Genomic DNA, 16,943 nt, shown 5'->3' with positions numbered 1-16,943 from the left:
AATCGGATGTTGGAATACTAATTGCGCTGATACATGTAAGAGCTTCCCTGGTGGCTCAGTTGGTAAAGAATCTGTCTGCAGTGCACGAGACCTGAGTTTGATCCCTGGGTCGGAAAGATCCCTTAGAGAAGGAAATGGCAACCCACTCCAGTATTCTTGCCTGGAGAATTCCATGGATGGAGGAGCTTGGGGGGCTGCAGTCCATGGGATCACAAAGGATCAGTTGGGGACTGGCACATAGCAAAAGCTCTAGATGTTAGCTGGTATCTGGTCCCACACACGAGAGGTGATGTGCAGGTGAATTCTCTGGACTACTTCTCACTGCTCTGCATAGGATAAATTATAGGAAATATAGGCCTTTGCTTGTGGTGCGAAGAATGATTTGCACATTTGGAAAAGGACAGTGGTCTCCGATTGGCAGGGTGCACTTCTATGTTGATCCCTGCAATGCATGTAAAATATAAAAACCCAGTTCGTGCACTTTTGTTCCCAAAATCTCCATTCCCCAAGGCACAGGGAATTTACCATCCTCTTGGGTAGAGCGGTCAGGCATTATCCCTGTCTATTCTATAATTGACCTTGAGAGCCAGAGCATAAATTGAAAGAAGTGGAGGCATGTCTCCTGTGTGTTGGAAGGTCCTCCCATCCAGTAGTGTCTTATTCACTGAAAAACATTTATTGATGGATTTTTCTGGTGGTCCAGTGGCTAAGAGTCTGAGCTCCCAATGCAGGGGGCTCGGGTTCTATTCCATGTCAGGGAACTAAATCCCATATGCAGTACTAAGAGTTTGCATGCTGTAATTAAAGAATCTGTATGTAACAAAGATCGAAGATCCTTAGTGCCGAAACTAAGACCTGGTGCAGCCAAATAAATAAAATTTTTTAAAAAAGCATTTATTGAGCATCTACTGTATGCCAGACACTGCCGTTAAGTCTGTAGGTCCTGGATATATAGTGGTAAACGAAACAGCTGTGGTCTTTGATCTCTTGGTGCTTGTATCACCAAGATCCAACAAACTCAGCATCCTATTAGAACTTCTCATTAAACACCTCTTCTTCCAAACAGCATATCCGGAATGATGAGCCTGCATGAGCACAAGATTCTGAAGTGCCCCACAAATCAGTGAATCCCCAAAGAAAGATAACATAACAGCCACTATAGTTTTGATGATGTGCATACTTTGCTGTATTCTGATACTTTTTTGAAATTAGATCATGCATGTCTGGACACATCTATATTTTTCACAAATATTTAATTAAACTGAATGTCCCATTCCTAGAGCACATGAAAAAACAGACACCTTCACTTTACATAAGGTACTTGTATGGCTTTGTTGGTTTTCACTTGCATGTCTTTTTTGTATGTGTCCTTTGGTGTCTCATTAGTCATTCGTCTTTTCTAACCCTCTGAACTGTGAGCTTCATCAGAGGAGGAAATTTCCTAAATCTGTATGCATCCCACTGATGACATTTCCTAACTGACTGCCCCAGCCTCCTAGGGAGGAGGACCAGATCAAGTGAGAGGGAAGGAAGGTCTTGTCTGAGGCCTATTGATATGTCTGAGCCTTCTCTCAGGGTTCTGCCCTGGGAGCCGTTTTCTTATGTTCAAAGGAAAACTGTCAGAAAACTGTTTGATTCCACTTATACGAGGTACCAAGAAGAGTCTAATTCAGAGAGTCGGAAAGTGCATTGGTAGATGCCAGGGGTTGGGAGTGGGGAGGGGTTTGGAGGGAGAATGGAGTGTTTGAGTTTAGGAAGGTGGAAAATTCGGGAGATGGATGACTGAGAATTGCACAACAATGTGAATGTACTTACTGCTAGTACTTAGTACTAAGTGCTTAGTACTTAATACAGTTCAATATGGTTAAAACAGTATGCTTTTTGTTATGTGACTCTTACCACAATAAAGAACTTTTTTTTTTTTTTTTAAAGAAAACTGTCAAGAGAAGGAGGTCCTAACACGGCCCTCACCTGTGATTCTCTCAGCTTCTCTCAAATGACCTGATGGAGTGAAAACTCCAAATCTCCTCCCAGCACTATCTCTGCTTCTAGGAGTCACAGGCAGAAGCCTGGGGAAAGCTGGGGAGTTGGTCCTCTTTTTGACTTGAAGGAATTCACCTGCTAGGAAGCCAAGAAGAGGCCAGGAGTCCCAACACTTCCCGTAGGTTCACACACACACACACATACCTGCCCCACCCCATCTGTACCCACAAAGGAGAAACAATTCATTGTGGGGGAGAAGATTCTAGGGGTGAAGCAGACACAAGGGAGAGGGAAATCACCATAGAGGGGGACAGGACAGAGAAAGGAACAACTCACAGATGGAGAAGGACACTCGTGGTAGGGAAAGAAATTTTATTTTCAAGCTTTAAGAGAATAATACAAACAACAGAGAGTTTTAAAAAACCCTAAAAACTAGTTTAAAAAAGTACTTGACAGTGTCCCTTTAATACCCACGGATGACGCGGCCATTGTGCAATGACAAGGAGAAACTCCAGGTGACCACCCCGTGGCCTTCCCTGGCAGGGTCCCAGAACCAGCAGGTGGGCTCAAGGGACAGTGCTCCCTGCGAGGGTCCCTGGGCCCTCCCTGCTGCCTGGGAGAGACCAGGGAGCATGTAGCACTGATGGACTAGCCGAACTGTCCCTGGGGATGGGCCCTGACAGCAAGGAATACTGGGATGGGTCTCCGCTCCACTCCTTGGGGGCACATCTGGCCAGCTTCCTTCTGTTCACTGCAGCAGCTCTCCTGGGAGACCCTGGGCAGGATGTGCCCTGCCGTGGGGGGCCCTGGGGTCTCAGCATGTGCCAAACCAGGAGGGGCAGTGACACAGAGCGTGTCCCGGCCATGGGTGGGGTTGCGTGGTCGGGAAAATCACTCCTGGATTGACAGCTTGAGGCTGAAGCCACAGCAGCAGGACTGTGCTTGAGCTACCCATGGGAGATCTGTACTTTAGTTGTGTGTGTGTGTGTGTGTGTGTGTGTGTGTGTGTGTATGTGTGTGTGTGTGTGTGCGCGTATTTCATGTAAACATCTTTGAGCCAAATCACCATAAAATAAAGTAACAAGGGCACAAAAAGACACCCAACTCCAAACCTAAGCCCTCTTTGAGCCCATCTGAAATTCGGAGTTCCAGTTTGGAAGGTTTGGAGGGAGCAAGAAACCCCCCTCCTTCTGGCCATGCAGACCAGCATCTCCCTCCTTGCGCCATCGTCCCCCCCAGGCCCTCGAGTCAGGAATCCTGCCCACCCAGGGGAGCCCAGGGGTTCACAAACACCACGTATCTCCTCCCTGCCAGCCCACACCCATCCCTCTCCCACCCCCCTCAACTGCCCCTGGAACACAGCCCAAGAGGAAACCAAAGCAAGCTCAGGGCTAAAACAGGACAGGCCACAAGTGCTTTTGTTCCCACATGTGCGCCTGTGGCCGCCACCACCGCCAGACACAAAGCTTCTCCCCCTCCCCCAGCCGCCACTTTGCCCGGGTGGTTTGCACGGAGCGGGGAGGGGTGCGGGGGGGGGGGGGCACAGGTGGGTGTGTTGTGTTTTGTTAGACTCAGTCTGTATTGCACTTCGTTGTTGAGTTTGTCTTGGTTTTCCTCCCTCTTGTTGGAGAATGGAATCGACTTGCTGAAAATCACCCGCTCACAGCACCAGCCTCCCTCCAGCTCCGACCCTGCCCTGGGGCCCTCAAGGCCCACCGCCCTCTGCCCGCCCTCTGGCCCCTGGGTGCCTCTCCACACCTGCTGCCCAGACGGCGGTGGCATCGTGTTGGGGCGAGCCCTTCCGGGCCCATCCTCTTCTAGCTCTCTCTCTGTTGCACGTGTGTGGTCACGGCTCCCTCGCAGGTCTCTCGGCTCACACTGTCGTGACCCTCATGACCAGCTCTCGGCTGCCGCCCTGCGGGGTCCGCTGTTCATGAGGTCGCAAGTGACTCAAGATGTGCAGGATGGTGTAAGCACAGTGGTGATCGGACAGGGGGCCTGAGGGGTGGCCGGCCGCCCGGGCGGGGCCTTCCTCGGGGGCAGGGGTGCCCGCAGCCTCCTCTTCTGAGGAGGGGGCGTTGGCCTGGGTGGATGAGGAGGTCCGGGGGTTGGTCCTGCCTCCTGTCTTTTGCTCCTCCAGGTCTTTCGCCTTGTCATAGTTCAGCACTTTCCACTGCTGGTTGACAGCCTGCCACCGTTTGAAGATGCGGTACACAGAGGGTCCCTCGTGGATGATGAGGCCTGGGCAGCAGGGAGAAGAAACAAACAGAGGTGGGTAAGAGACAGCAGGTCACTGCCGGGAGGAACTGGCCTCCCTCTGTGAGTGAGTAGAGGTGTTGGGGGGGCTTCCCTGGTAGCTCAGCTGGTAAAGAATCCGTCTGCGATGCAGGAGACCCCGGTTCGATTTCTGGGTCGGGAAGACCCCCTGGAGAAGGGATAGGCTACCCCCTCCAGTATTCTTGGGCTTCCCTGGTGGCTCAGATGGTATAATCTGCCTGCCATGAGGGAGACCTGGGTTCGATCCCTGGTTTGGGAAAATCCCCTGGAGGAGGGCATGGCAACCCACCTCAGTATTCTTGCCTGGAGAATCCCCATGGAGGAGCCTGGCAGGCTATAGTCCATGAGGTCACAAAGAGTCGGACACAACTGAGCGACTAAGCACAGAGGTGTTGGGTGAGCTGAATTTATATTGGTTTGACTTGTTCTTTTCAAACCTGCCTCTCAGCTGTGGGCTGCGTGGTAACCATCCCTACATTTTTGGGCTCACTAGTCTTTGGAAGCAGGTGGAAGGCGGCCACACTGAGTACATGACACATCTGGGCACATACACATCGTCCTTGGCCCCACCCCTCCTACTTCTCGGCCTGACAAAGTCCAAATTCATTGTCCATTGAGGCATAGTATTAACACAAATTGCTTTCCCTCCTGCGATCATGTGTCCGTGGCACCCAGCACTTAGCAGAGTGTTCAACAAATCCTGTGCCTTCAAAGGTAACATAAAAGAAACCCTGTAGTAATTCCATACCCGCTGAACGTCCAAAACTCCCCTGGCTCACTTTTGGCTATTTAACAAATAGCCCAATGCTACTGAAATACACAGGTTTCCCTGGTGGCTCAGCAGTAAAGAACCCACCTGCCAATGCAGGAGACCCGGGTTCAATACCCGTGCCAGGAAGATCTCTTGGAAAAGAGAATGGCAACCCACTCCAGTAATCTTGCCTGGAGAATTCCATAGACAGAGGAGCCTCATGAGCTATAGTCCATGGGGTTGCAAGAGTCTTAACATGACTTAGCGACTAAATAACAACCACTGAAATACACACAAAGCTGAAAGAGAGAACTCTGGCCAGGGGCGGTGTAGAGTCAGAAAAGAGCTGCATGAGGCAACCGGGCAACTAAACACAAATTGTGTGCCTACTGTATACTAAGTGCTGGGATAGCAGTGAGCAGGGCAGGCAGAATCCTGCCCTCAGAGAGCTGGCATTCCAGCGGATAGAAACGCAGTAGATATGAAAACAAGCCAGTAAGACTACTTCAGGCTCTGACATAGATGGAGAAAAGCCACACAGGCTGTGGCAGCAGAATCTGTTTCCCCAGCAAGTAGGACAGGAAAGAAAGTAGGACATAATTATGGAGTCAGCAAAGGGAATGGTTATCACAGGGACTGGTTGGCCCAGGGAGTCTAGACCAGGAAGGACGGAAGAACAAGGATAAGGAACATGAAAATTGAAAAGTAGAAAGTGATAGGGTTGATGTCAAGAGGTCTGTATGAATTTGGAGAATTGCGAGTTAGTGAACTATAAGGATAGGGGGTAATGATCAGAGAGTGGGATGTTCAGATTTTGAAGGGAGGTGGTTCTCGGTGATGATGAACTCTTTGGAGTGACCACTTGAGCAGGGCTGAGGTGACCTGGAGGACAAGGTCTTATGGAATAAGATAAGCAATAATGAGGAAGCCAAGGAGTTGGGCAGCTTAACTGCATCAGCCATCCTCAATGCTCTCAGACCAATTGCCCTCCTTGTATAACAAATATATATATATGTTTTATATATACATATATAAAACACATATATGTTATATAACAAATAACATCGATATAACATATATATAACAAATAACATATATATATGTTTATATAGTTTCTATATATATAAAATACGGGGTGCTGAGTCTTTGTTGCAGCATGCAGGCTCTTCATTGCAGTGTGCGGGCTTTCTTTAGCTGCAGCACTCAGGGTCTTCTGTTGTGGAGCACAGGCTTCTCCAATTGTAGCTTGAGGGCTTAGCTACCCCTCAGCATGTGGGATCTTTGTTTCCTGGCCACAGATTTAACCCACATCTCCTGCACTGGAAGGCAAATTCTTAACTACTGGACCACGAAGGAAGTCCCTATAAAAAATATATTTTAATATCCCCTTTTCTGTTCTGAAATGAAACTTGTATAAGATAGCTAAGCTACTATGGTTCCTTTTTTAAATGAATATAATGCCCTAACAGACTATGTGCAGAAAAACAAAGGGCAAGTCATTTATAACAGGATAGTACAAATTTCAATATAAATGCTGGGGCACAACCACTTTAGAAAACAAACCAAAAGCCTCATACATTTTCAAAATACCCCCAGGGATTGGTAACACCTCTTTTGAGAATCACTGATCTCCAGAGATGCCAAGGACAGGACAGGTGGGAGGAAGTGTGGGAGCCAGGTGCAGGGGGACGTGAGGAGTGAGTGAATCACGGCCACCAGCAGCATCAAGAAGGGGAAAGGACTCTGGTATCTGATGCCATTCACTTTAGAGGGGCTGGAGATTCTGAAAGATGAAGGAAGAGGCAGTCTGGAGGTGGTAACGGGAGCAAGGAGGACACCGCCCCACCTCCGGGCCCCTAGGATATAGTGTATGTGAGACAAAGCAGCCACTGCTTGAGACAGCCATGCAAGAAACAATGTCCTCAGGAGACAGCTATATTACAACATTAAAGGACGAGGAAGGGAACACTTGGAGGAGAGGTTGCCAACGGTTCACCATAAGGTCCAGAGGGCATGTGGAAGTGCTGGGAAGATGGGGTGAGAAAAACGGGAAAGGGATGGCTGTGCCTATGGTGAAGGTGGTCAAGGAGGCCAGACCCACGGTGAGCGAATGACTGGGAAGAAGGCACAGTGGGATTCAGGTGCAGGGCTGTAAATTGAGGGGTGCCAATACTTTGGCCTGTCTTGGAGGATTTTGAACATTACTTTACTAGCGTGTGAGATGAGCACAATTGTGCAGTAGTTTGAGCATTCTTTGGGATTGCCTTTCTTAGGGATTGAAATGAAAACTGACCTTTTCCAGTCCTGTGGCCACTGCTGAGTTTTCCAAATTTGCTGGCATATTGAGTGTTGGAGAAGACTCTTGAGAGTCCCTTGGACTGCAAGGAGATCCAATTAGTCTATCCTAAAGGAGATCAGTCCTGGGTGTTCATTGGAAGGATTGATGCAGAAGCTGAAACTCCAATATTTTGGCCACCTCATGCAAAGAGTTGACTCGTTGGAAAAGACCCTGATGCTGGGAGGGATTGGGGGCAAGAGGACAAGGGGACGACAGAGGATGAGATGGCTGGATGGCATCACCGACTCGATGGGCATGAGTTTGAGTAAACTCCGGGAGTTTGTGATGGACAGAGAGGCCTGGCATGCTGCAATTCATGGGGTTGCAAAGAGTTGGACACGACTGAGCGACTGAACTGCACTGAACTGAACTGAATACTTTGGCCATCTGATACGAAGAGTTGACTCACTGGAAAAGACCCTGATGCTGGGAATGATTGGGGGCAGGAGCAGAAGGAGGTGGTAGAGGATGAGATGGTTGGATGGCATCACTAACTCAATGGACATGAATGTGAGCAAACTCCAGGAGATAGGGAAGGACAAGGAAGTCTGTCATGCTGCAATCCATGGGGTTGCAAAGAGCTGGACACAACTGAGTGACTGAACACCCACAAATCAAGAGGCACCTGGTCAAGCCCCTGCAGGGGAGAGCTGACTCATAGGAGTAAACAGCAGTGAGTCACTCCAGCAACTCCAAGCCAAACAAAGTGACTGGATGGGAGCATCTCAAAGCCTCGTCAACCTCTGACATGCTGTGATTCCAGGAGACAAGACAGCCACCCACTGCTACTCTTTCCTCTAGGAAGGACTCCAATAGCTCCTGAAAATGTACTTTGTGCAAAAGATCTTCAAAGGTTCATAAAAGGAGATAGTTACCCTGTAGCCCAGATCAACAAACAAGTTCAGTCTTTATGAACATCCATATGCTCTAGAATTTACCACTGGACTCCCAGTGAAAGGTGTCAGGATAAAAAAGGCACTAAAAATTAATCAGCTCTTAGTCATAATGGCTTATTGTTCATTTAATATTATCTTTATTTCTAATAGGATTTGTTGCATGCCGTTCCTGAAATGTCTGCTTAGAACTACAGTTACAATGGAAGGATTTAATTCATGATAAAGATCAGTATATGTTGAAAACATGTAATGCAGTTTGTTTCAGATTAATTTTTTCAGGAAAAATTGTTTTAAAGGTTCAAGGAAGCCATAGTTATAACTGAATATTATAGTTTTATTATTGTGATTTACATATTTGTTCTTTCTAAAAAATATGTTGATCCTTTATTTCCCAAAGAGATGGAGACCTCAATAATAACCATATTTACAAAACCCATGTCTTAAAACAAGGCTTACGTACCAGACATAACTGAGTGTAGAAAGCCCTTTTTCAACACTGTATGCAAATTAGTTAGGTTTCTGCATGTATATTTAAGTCCATACTTCAACTGATAATGTTTGTATCTTTAGCATGTGTACTTTAATCAGGTGGTGAATTATTCTTTCAGTCTTTGGTAGTAACTGGAAGATGTCTTATGCTTTTGGTATTGCTTTGTAAAAGATTTTCATTTCAGAGAGGAGTGTTCACTTTTACCATTTAGCATAGTGATTTAAGTGTTGATCATTCAATTCAAGGAGAGTCATAATTTTTTTTTTTTATTAGTTGGAGGCTAATTACTTCACAACATTTCAGTGGGTTTTGTCATACATTGACATGAATCAGTGGCTCAGATGGTAAAGCGTCTGCCTACAATTCGGGAGACCCGGGTTCGATCCCTGGGTTGGGAACATCCTCCTGGAGAAGGAAATGGCAACCCACTCCAGTACTCTTGTCTGGAGAATCCCATGGATGGAGGAGCCTGGTGGGCTACAGTCCATGGGGTCGCAAAGAGTCGGACACGACTAAGCGACTTCACTTTACCCTGTAGCTCAATTGTTTCTAATCCTTTGGATCATGGACCCCTTTGAGGATCTGATGAAAGCTAGGACCAAATTCCTGGGGGAAAAAACGCCAGACACATGGACTGTCCGTATGATTTTAGGGGGTTCATAAATTTCCTTTGGACCACCAGTGGATCCCTTGAACTCCTGCCTGGTTCTAGACAAGGAGACTTCCTCTCTGCCTGGTTTCCCACCCTATCCCAAAACGTGCTCTCATTACTTCCTTCAACCTTGAGAATACATGCTTGTGTACCCTTGGCAGTGCAGTGTTCATGTGTTCATTCCACAAGTCTTGTTTGAACACTGCTGCGCTCTTTCCCCTAGATTGTAAGCCCCTCAAGGACAGGGGTCAGATATGGTTGAGGTTTGCACAGCTGAAACAGTATTGGGAGCGTCATGAAGCTTTGGTGATGACAGAGGACATAGGGGCCTCTGGGAGGGGAAATCTGGATTTTTTTTAAAGCCCGAAACTCACTCTTTCTAACAAGAGTCGCTCTCCTTGATTCTTAATTAGCTTCTTGATCAGACAGTTTTACCCTGATTGAAGAGGGTGGCTTAAATTTTGGGTCTGAATGCTACCTCCTAATTATCTAACTGTCTAGTGTTCAGGAAGTAATTAAACCATTTTAATGGATAGGTGGCTGAAGGGAAGGAAGGTGCACCTGTTTTTATAGATAATGCTTATTTGGCAATAGTTGGAAAAGCACAAACTACCTCATTCACATCCACTCCCTAGCACACTCTCTCTCTGCTTCCTGCTCAACAAATTACTTATTGATTTTCTAAGCAGCAGAGTTTTTTTTTTTTTTTTTTAATGAGGGAAAGTGGGTGGGGCTCATCTGCTAGGGACAGGTGAAGTGGGCAAAGCTGAAGACATGGGAGAGAAAGAAGATAAATGGGGAAATGGATGGAGGGAAAGAGAGACTAAAATTAGAATGGGGGGAAGAAGGCTGTTGGTGAATGGAGGCAGAGAAGTAGTAGAAAAACAAAACAGAAAATTCTAACGCATGGCAATATCAGAAACTCAATACGTTTGGTTTTTCTTTCTTTAACAAAACAGAAATTTATTGTCTCATAGTTCTGAAGGCTAGAAGTCCAAAGTAAAGGTGCTTAGCAGGCCTGTGAAATCTGTAGGGGTGAATACATTTGTTCTTTTTTTACCTTGTTGGAGTAGAGATGCTCTACAGTAGTTTCTACAGACAGCAAAGTGAATCAGGGGTATGTTTACATCTTATCTCATCTTTTTCAGATTTCCTTCCCACTAGGTCACCACAGAGCACTGAGGTGCGTTCTATGTGCTATACAAGAGGCATTCACTAGTTATCTGTCTTATACCTATTATCAGTAGTACGTGTATGTCAGTCTCCCAGTTCATCCCACCCCCTTCTCGCCTTGGTATCCATATGCTTGTTCTCTATGTCTGTGTGCTCATGTCTGCTTTGCAAATAAGATCCTCTATAACATTTTTCTAGATTCCACATACATACGTTAATATATGACATTTTTCTCTTTCTGACTTACTTCACTCTGTATGACAGGTCCATTCATGTCTCTGCAAATGTGTTTTGATTGAGTCCCTTTCTGGGGTTTTTCATTTAATTTGTCTAGTAGCCACTGAACAAGGTGCCCAACCCTGGGCTGTTCTCCATAGATACAGCTCTAGAAGAATTGCTGCCTTCATCTTTCTAATGTCTCTCCATCTTTCAGGGGTCCTCTTCTTGTAGGATGTCAGAACCCTTTGTTGCCATATCTCTCCCCCAGCCTCCAGGTGAAATGGGCCTTTGCTCAGCCCATGAGGATGGGATGGAAAGTGGCCATGTGAGTAGGTGGTCCTGCCGTGTGGTTCCCTTGCCCTAACTCACAGTGCTATCAGCAAGTTCTCCCTGACCTAGAATCCCAATCTTCATGTAATGAATTTTGGCCCTTGGTTCTCACTGTGTCCACAGCAGTGAGATACAACTTAATTTTGCTTAGTATTATTTCCTGAGTACCGACTGTGTACTTCTGTGAGCAAGCGCTTCTGCTCACTTCTGTGAGCAACCCAAAAAACTGGGTTCCTATGATGTACAGAATTAACAGCCTAAGGCCAGCTGAGAAGTACATAGAGAAGAGCTCTGGCGCCTTCAGTGACACTGATCCCACTTGCCACCCTCACCTCTTCTCCTGCTAGTATCCTAGTTTAAGTGGCATAAAGGTTGCAGACAACTTTATAATGGTGTGGTGTGTGCGTGCTCAGTCGTGTCAGACTCTTTGAAACCCCATGAACTGTAGCTCGCCAGGCTCCTCTATCCATGGGATTTCCCAGGCAAGAATTGTAGAGTGGGTTGCCATTTTCTTCTACAGGGGATTTCCCTGACCCAGGGCTCGAACCTGCATCTCCTACGTTGGCAGGTGGATTATTTACCACTGCACCACCTCGGAAGCCCCCAAATCAGGGAGCCTGTGAAGACAGATTCCTGGGCACTACCCTCAGGGGATGCTGATGTTTTAGATGTGGACCATCCTTGAGCAGCACTGCCTAGAACATGGCCCTTATCCTGGCATGCTGCGTCATGAAAGGCTTTGAATTATGATCAAACAAAGAACCAAAAGTAATTTTAGAGACACTCAATTTCCAGATGTGACAGACACAGAAAGCTAAGGCAACTGAAGAAATGGATGCTTCCTCTCCTAGACCCAAAGGTGTTTGGGTCCCACAACTTAGAGTCAACTCATGGATGAACATGCATTGAGCATTAAAAGTACCTGCCACTTACTAGCTTTGTCTCTTGAGCTAAGTTAATTCCTCTTTCTGAGCCCCAGTTTTCTCATCAGGAAGTGGGGCTGCTATCCCCTTCCTAATAGGGTTGTTATGAAACTGAACGAGATGATGAATCCTTTGCTGTGATGCCTGCACTGTGTCAGGCACACATTTACACTCCATACCACATGATTTTGATTGTTTTGGGGAAATTGCAGAACAGAAAAAGTCCAGTCTTATCTCATCCCTCATCCTCCTACTCCTTTATTGCCAACCCCATTCCCAGCTACAAGCACCTGTTCTTCTGTCTAACTGTCCTTCCCAACCCTCGGTCTGAGTCATTGTTTATAGATGAATAACATGCTAGACCTGAAAGGAGCTCTGTAAATCAGCTGATTCTTCACGGGTATAATATCCTTGCACGGGTATAACTGAGAGGTCCATTTCTGGAAGTGTTTGTGGAGCTATACCCTAAGAGACTGTAGACTTCTTTCATGAGTTTTTGGGAGGCTTAGCACTCTTCTCTCTGAACAAATACTAAAAGGACCACATATCTTCACCACTCTGGGTGGTGATGGTGGAGGTCAGGTGATGATGATGATGGTGATGAGAATCAATATTTATTGAATGCTTACTAGGTCCTATCATTAAAAGGGCTTTGCAAATAGGGTCAACTTATCACACAAACCCAGTGAAGAAGGTGATGTTATCTCCACTTTACAAAACAGGAAGCTGAGCGCAGAGAGCCCCTTGCACTCAGGTGGAGCCAGGTGCCTAGTACTGAACGTGAGCATGAGTCAAGTCAAGATTTAAGACATGGGTACAGAAGGGAAAAGTGTATGTGTGCGTGCGTGCGTGCTTTGCCTTATCCATGCTCTCTTGTATTTTCTACCAGTCAGAGATAAAAGATTCAAAAGCCTAGAGAACTGTGGAGCCACAAGATGGAAGGGTCTTGGGTCCCTGAATCACTGTGTGGAGGAGAAACCCGCACCCCGCTCTCCCACCACCCACAACTCACAGGAACTACTATTGGGTGGAAACACTGAATTTGGAAGCTTACTTTTCTGTTTGCTGGAGTCACAATATCTTTGGGGCATGTTAGGGGCCACGGAGAAAGGCAGTTGTGGCTTGACGACACATTTCATTTGGTTCCCAAAATACATTCCTTGGCTTGAGCATCCACAGTATTTACCAGATTGCGACTATTTCTAGTCAAAACCCATCATCAACGAACAGACTTGCCACTTCTGAATGTGCTCCAAAAACTGTGCTGCAAGCACTGAAGGCAGTTCCTAACAGGCGTTCCTAAAATATTTTGAGCCCTGTCAGCACAACTGGAATAACTGAATTGCCTCCCGAGGGGGTCTCCTTTGAGGGGGACAGTGCTTGCTCGATGTGTCTGCTTCTGAATCATCGTCTTCATCCTCTGCACATCCAGCAGCTCAGGTGTGGAGAACGATGACCAGGCACAGGAAGTGGGGGTGGGGTGAAAGGGAGGTGCTTAAGGAAGAAGGCGAAGAGATACGAGTTAAGAGTTAATCCAAGCCAACAAGCACCTCCTGTATAGTGTATGGAACTCGGCTCAGCGTCATGTTGCAGTCTGAATGCGAGGGGAGTTTGGGGGAGAATGCTCAGCTGCTCATTCGTGTCCGACTCTTTGTGACTTCATGCACTGTAGCCCACCAGTCCCTCTGTCCATGGAATTCTCCAAGAAAGAATACTGGAGTGGGTAGCTATTCCCTCGTCCAGGGGATCTTCCCGACCCAGGGGTGGAAACCGAGTCTCCTGCGTTGGCAGGCAGATTCTTTACTGCTGAGCCACCTGGGAAGCTCTTGAGGGAGAATGGCTACATGTATATTTGTGGCTGAGTCTCTTTGCTGTTCACTTGAAACTATCACAACATTGTTTGTTAATTGGCTATACAAAACTTTTTTTTTTTTAATTAATCCAGAAAGCTGGATAAGCCACGTAGAGGTAACAGATCATGGCCTGAGCATCGTCTGGCCAATGTATGTGGTGGATTCTATTGGTTGTTTGGCCTGGCCCACCAATATGGGAATCCGTGAGGTCACAACTGCCAACCTCTGAGAGTCATCATGACCTCTCACAGTGGAAGTGGTTCCAAAATCCTGGATTGCCAAATCTTAAAGGACCTTGTAGGTTATCAGGTTCAACCCTCTCATTTTATAGATGAGTCAATTGAGTTGTAGAGAGAGGAAGTAACTTGTCCCGGGTTGCAGAGGTAGCTGGTAGTGAATCTGGTCATCACTTCTAGGTCTTCTAGCCTCTTCTGCTGCACCAGCCTGCCCCCTCCATATTTTCAGGAAATGAAGAGGTTAGATGGGGCTTCCCTGGTAGCTCAGCTGATAAAGAGTCCACCTGCAATGCAGGAGACCCCGGTTCGATTCCTGGGTCTGGAAGATCCCCTGGAGAAGGGATAGGCTACCCACTCCAATATTCTTGGGCTTCCCTAGTAGCTCAGCTGGTAAAGAATCCACCTGCAATGTTGGAGACCTGGGTTTGATCCCTGGGTTGGGAAGATCCCTTGGAGAAGAGAACAGCTACCCACTCCAGTATTCTTGCCTGGAGAATTCCCATGGACAGAGGAGCCTGGAGGGCTACAGTCCATGGGGGAAGCAACGAGTCAGACATGACTGGGTGATTAAGCACAAGAGGTTGGACAGGTGGGGTCATTCCTACCCAGAAGGAAGGAGGAAAGGAAGGAATCTTTGTAGCATATATATGCTTTTTATGTTCATGTGAATTAAAATTACGTGTGAAAAACAATGTTTCCACAGCCCTGCTGTCCCCACCCCCTGCATGCTTGCTATAAATTGGAATTTGAACTTCTTCATCTCAGAAGGCAAGAACCAGGTACCTCTAAATCAGAGGGAAATTACTCACTGGATTGCACACAGAGAAGTTTTAACAGCAACAACAAAAGAGAAATCTTTTCTATAATTCCATCCATTACCCTAGCCCACTGTTTTAAAGATTTGGAGCAATTTCAGAATCTCCCTCGCTTTCCTTCCCCTGACCCGCTTCCACTCACAAGAGAAAAACTAACTTGAGAAGGACGCGGGCCTCATTTTTTCAGAGTTGACTTCTTGGTGGCCAATCTCTTGGGTCTGTGGAGTGAAAAAAAATGTTTTTGGTGCCAGGGACCTTAATTAATTTGCTCTTGTTAAATCCTAATAACTTGACCCACTGGAGCAGAGAATGTCCCATTTGTTTCCTGGGAGGCTCTGTCAGCTGCTCCGCCGGGGAAGACAGCGTCATTAGAGATGACGGAAGAGGGGGCAGGTGGGATGAGGACGTTCGATGTAATCAGATCTTCTCATTCAGGGGATGCGGGTGAGGGAGCCAAAACCTTCCAGAAGAGGCACCGCTCCAAAAAACGGCAGATTCTCAATTATGTGAGGACTCCAGGCTGTGGCAAACCTTTATCAAGTGCCTACCATGAGGGGAATCTACCCTGACCTGGTCATTGATACGTATAATGCCTGCTCTTTACACGTGCCATTTTATTCAGTCCTCTCAACAACTCTCTGAAGACAGTATTACTATCCCACCTCACAAATGAGAAAACCAAAGCAGAGAGGTTATGCAAACCACCCAGGTCCATTTAGTAAGAAACTGGGCAACATGCCGCCACAGACCATTATGTAGCACCACTCCTACCATTCCGGAGACCCAGACTCTGAGGTTTGTGGCTCAGTTCCTCCTGCTATTTTCTTATCTTCTGTCTCCTTCCATCCCTTTAAGTGTTTACTGTTCCCTAGGTCTCTGTCCTTAGTCACCTATTCCCTGAATAGTCCTCCTAAGTTACCTATTCACCTCTTACTGTTGCCTTCCAAATCTGTCTTCAACTGCCTGCTTTCCTAACCATCTCATCTTCCCATCAGTAACCCGGAGTTGTCAGAAATGGTTCAGTGCCCTCAATGTCTTCTGTATCACAGGAGGGGACCACCTGTGCACTAAAAAAAAAAAAAAAAAAAAAATGTTTTTCCCTCTTTCTAGCCTAGCAAAGAGACACCTTGCTGACCCTTCATTCTCCTCTTTGCAGCCCATATGTCTTCCAAGTGTCTGGTATCTCTTCTACTGCCAACTCATGACTTAGAAACTGCCTCTTGCCTTTCTGCCTGGATTTTAGGTTTAGGGTGGTCCTTTCTTTTTGTGCTGCCTTTGCTGAAGATGTACCCTTTAGTTCCTCTTTGTTTTACCCACTGCCCGCCCCATTCTCATGCTCAAAGAATGATGCCTGGCCCCCACTCAAGCCAGTGTCCCGGGGTTCCCACCAGGTTGAAGGAGTTCAGACCGCCCTATCAAGTCCACATCCTGTGTTCTTCTCAAGGTCACCCCACACACTTCTTCCCCACCATCGCTGTTTGGCATCTCTTTACTTCTTTCTCACTCTATTATAAGCATTTTCCAGCTGGCTTCTCCCAACGTCTAGTCTGCCCAGCTCTGTGATCCACCCTCCCGACAGCTGCTAGAGCTCTCTCTTTAAAACACACGTCTGATCATACTTCTCTGTATAAAATCTTTAAAATGCCTCCCATCACCAACAGGGATGTCTGAGCTGCTTCGTGCATGATTCATCAGCTGTGAGATTTGCTTCTTGCCAACCTCCCCGTCCCCATGACCTACCTCCTCATCCCGGCTCTTTGCACCGAGCCATACAAAGCTGCTCAATGCTTTCTAGGCACATCTTGTTCCCTCATGGCTCTGTCGCTACCATGCTCCGCCTGGAAAGTTCTTTTCCGCTGTTCTGGACAAATTTTGACATATCTTTCAAAACTAGCTCAAGGATAGGATTCCTTCCTTTAGAAACCCTTCTTTTTTAATTAAACTTTTTATTTTGTATTGGGGCATACTATACTATATTTCGCTCAGTCGTGTCCAACTCTTTGCGAC

General features: G+C 46.8%; 1 protein-coding gene across 1 annotated transcript in view; it reads right to left on the bottom strand.

Moving 5' to 3' along the window:
• Nucleotides 1–3,472: 3,472 nt before the first annotated feature.
• MARCHF4 (membrane associated ring-CH-type finger 4) overlaps nt 3,473–16,943 on the bottom strand; it is a 114,707-nt gene continuing 101,236 nt past the window's right edge. Inside the window, exon 4 of the mRNA XM_061147921.1 lies at nt 3,473–4,224. Within this exon, the coding sequence (XP_061003904.1) occupies nt 3,857–4,224 (368 nt within the window). The 3' untranslated portion in view covers nt 3,473–3,856. The remainder of the gene's footprint in view (nt 4,225–16,943) is intronic.

This window comes from Dama dama, chromosome 8 (assembly GCF_033118175.1).
Source record: "Dama dama isolate Ldn47 chromosome 8, ASM3311817v1, whole genome shotgun sequence".
NCBI classification, from domain to species: Eukaryota; Metazoa; Chordata; class Mammalia; order Artiodactyla; family Cervidae; genus Dama; species Dama dama.
Note: the sequence above shows the minus strand (reverse complement) of the source record. Positions and strands in the feature narration are given on the sequence as shown.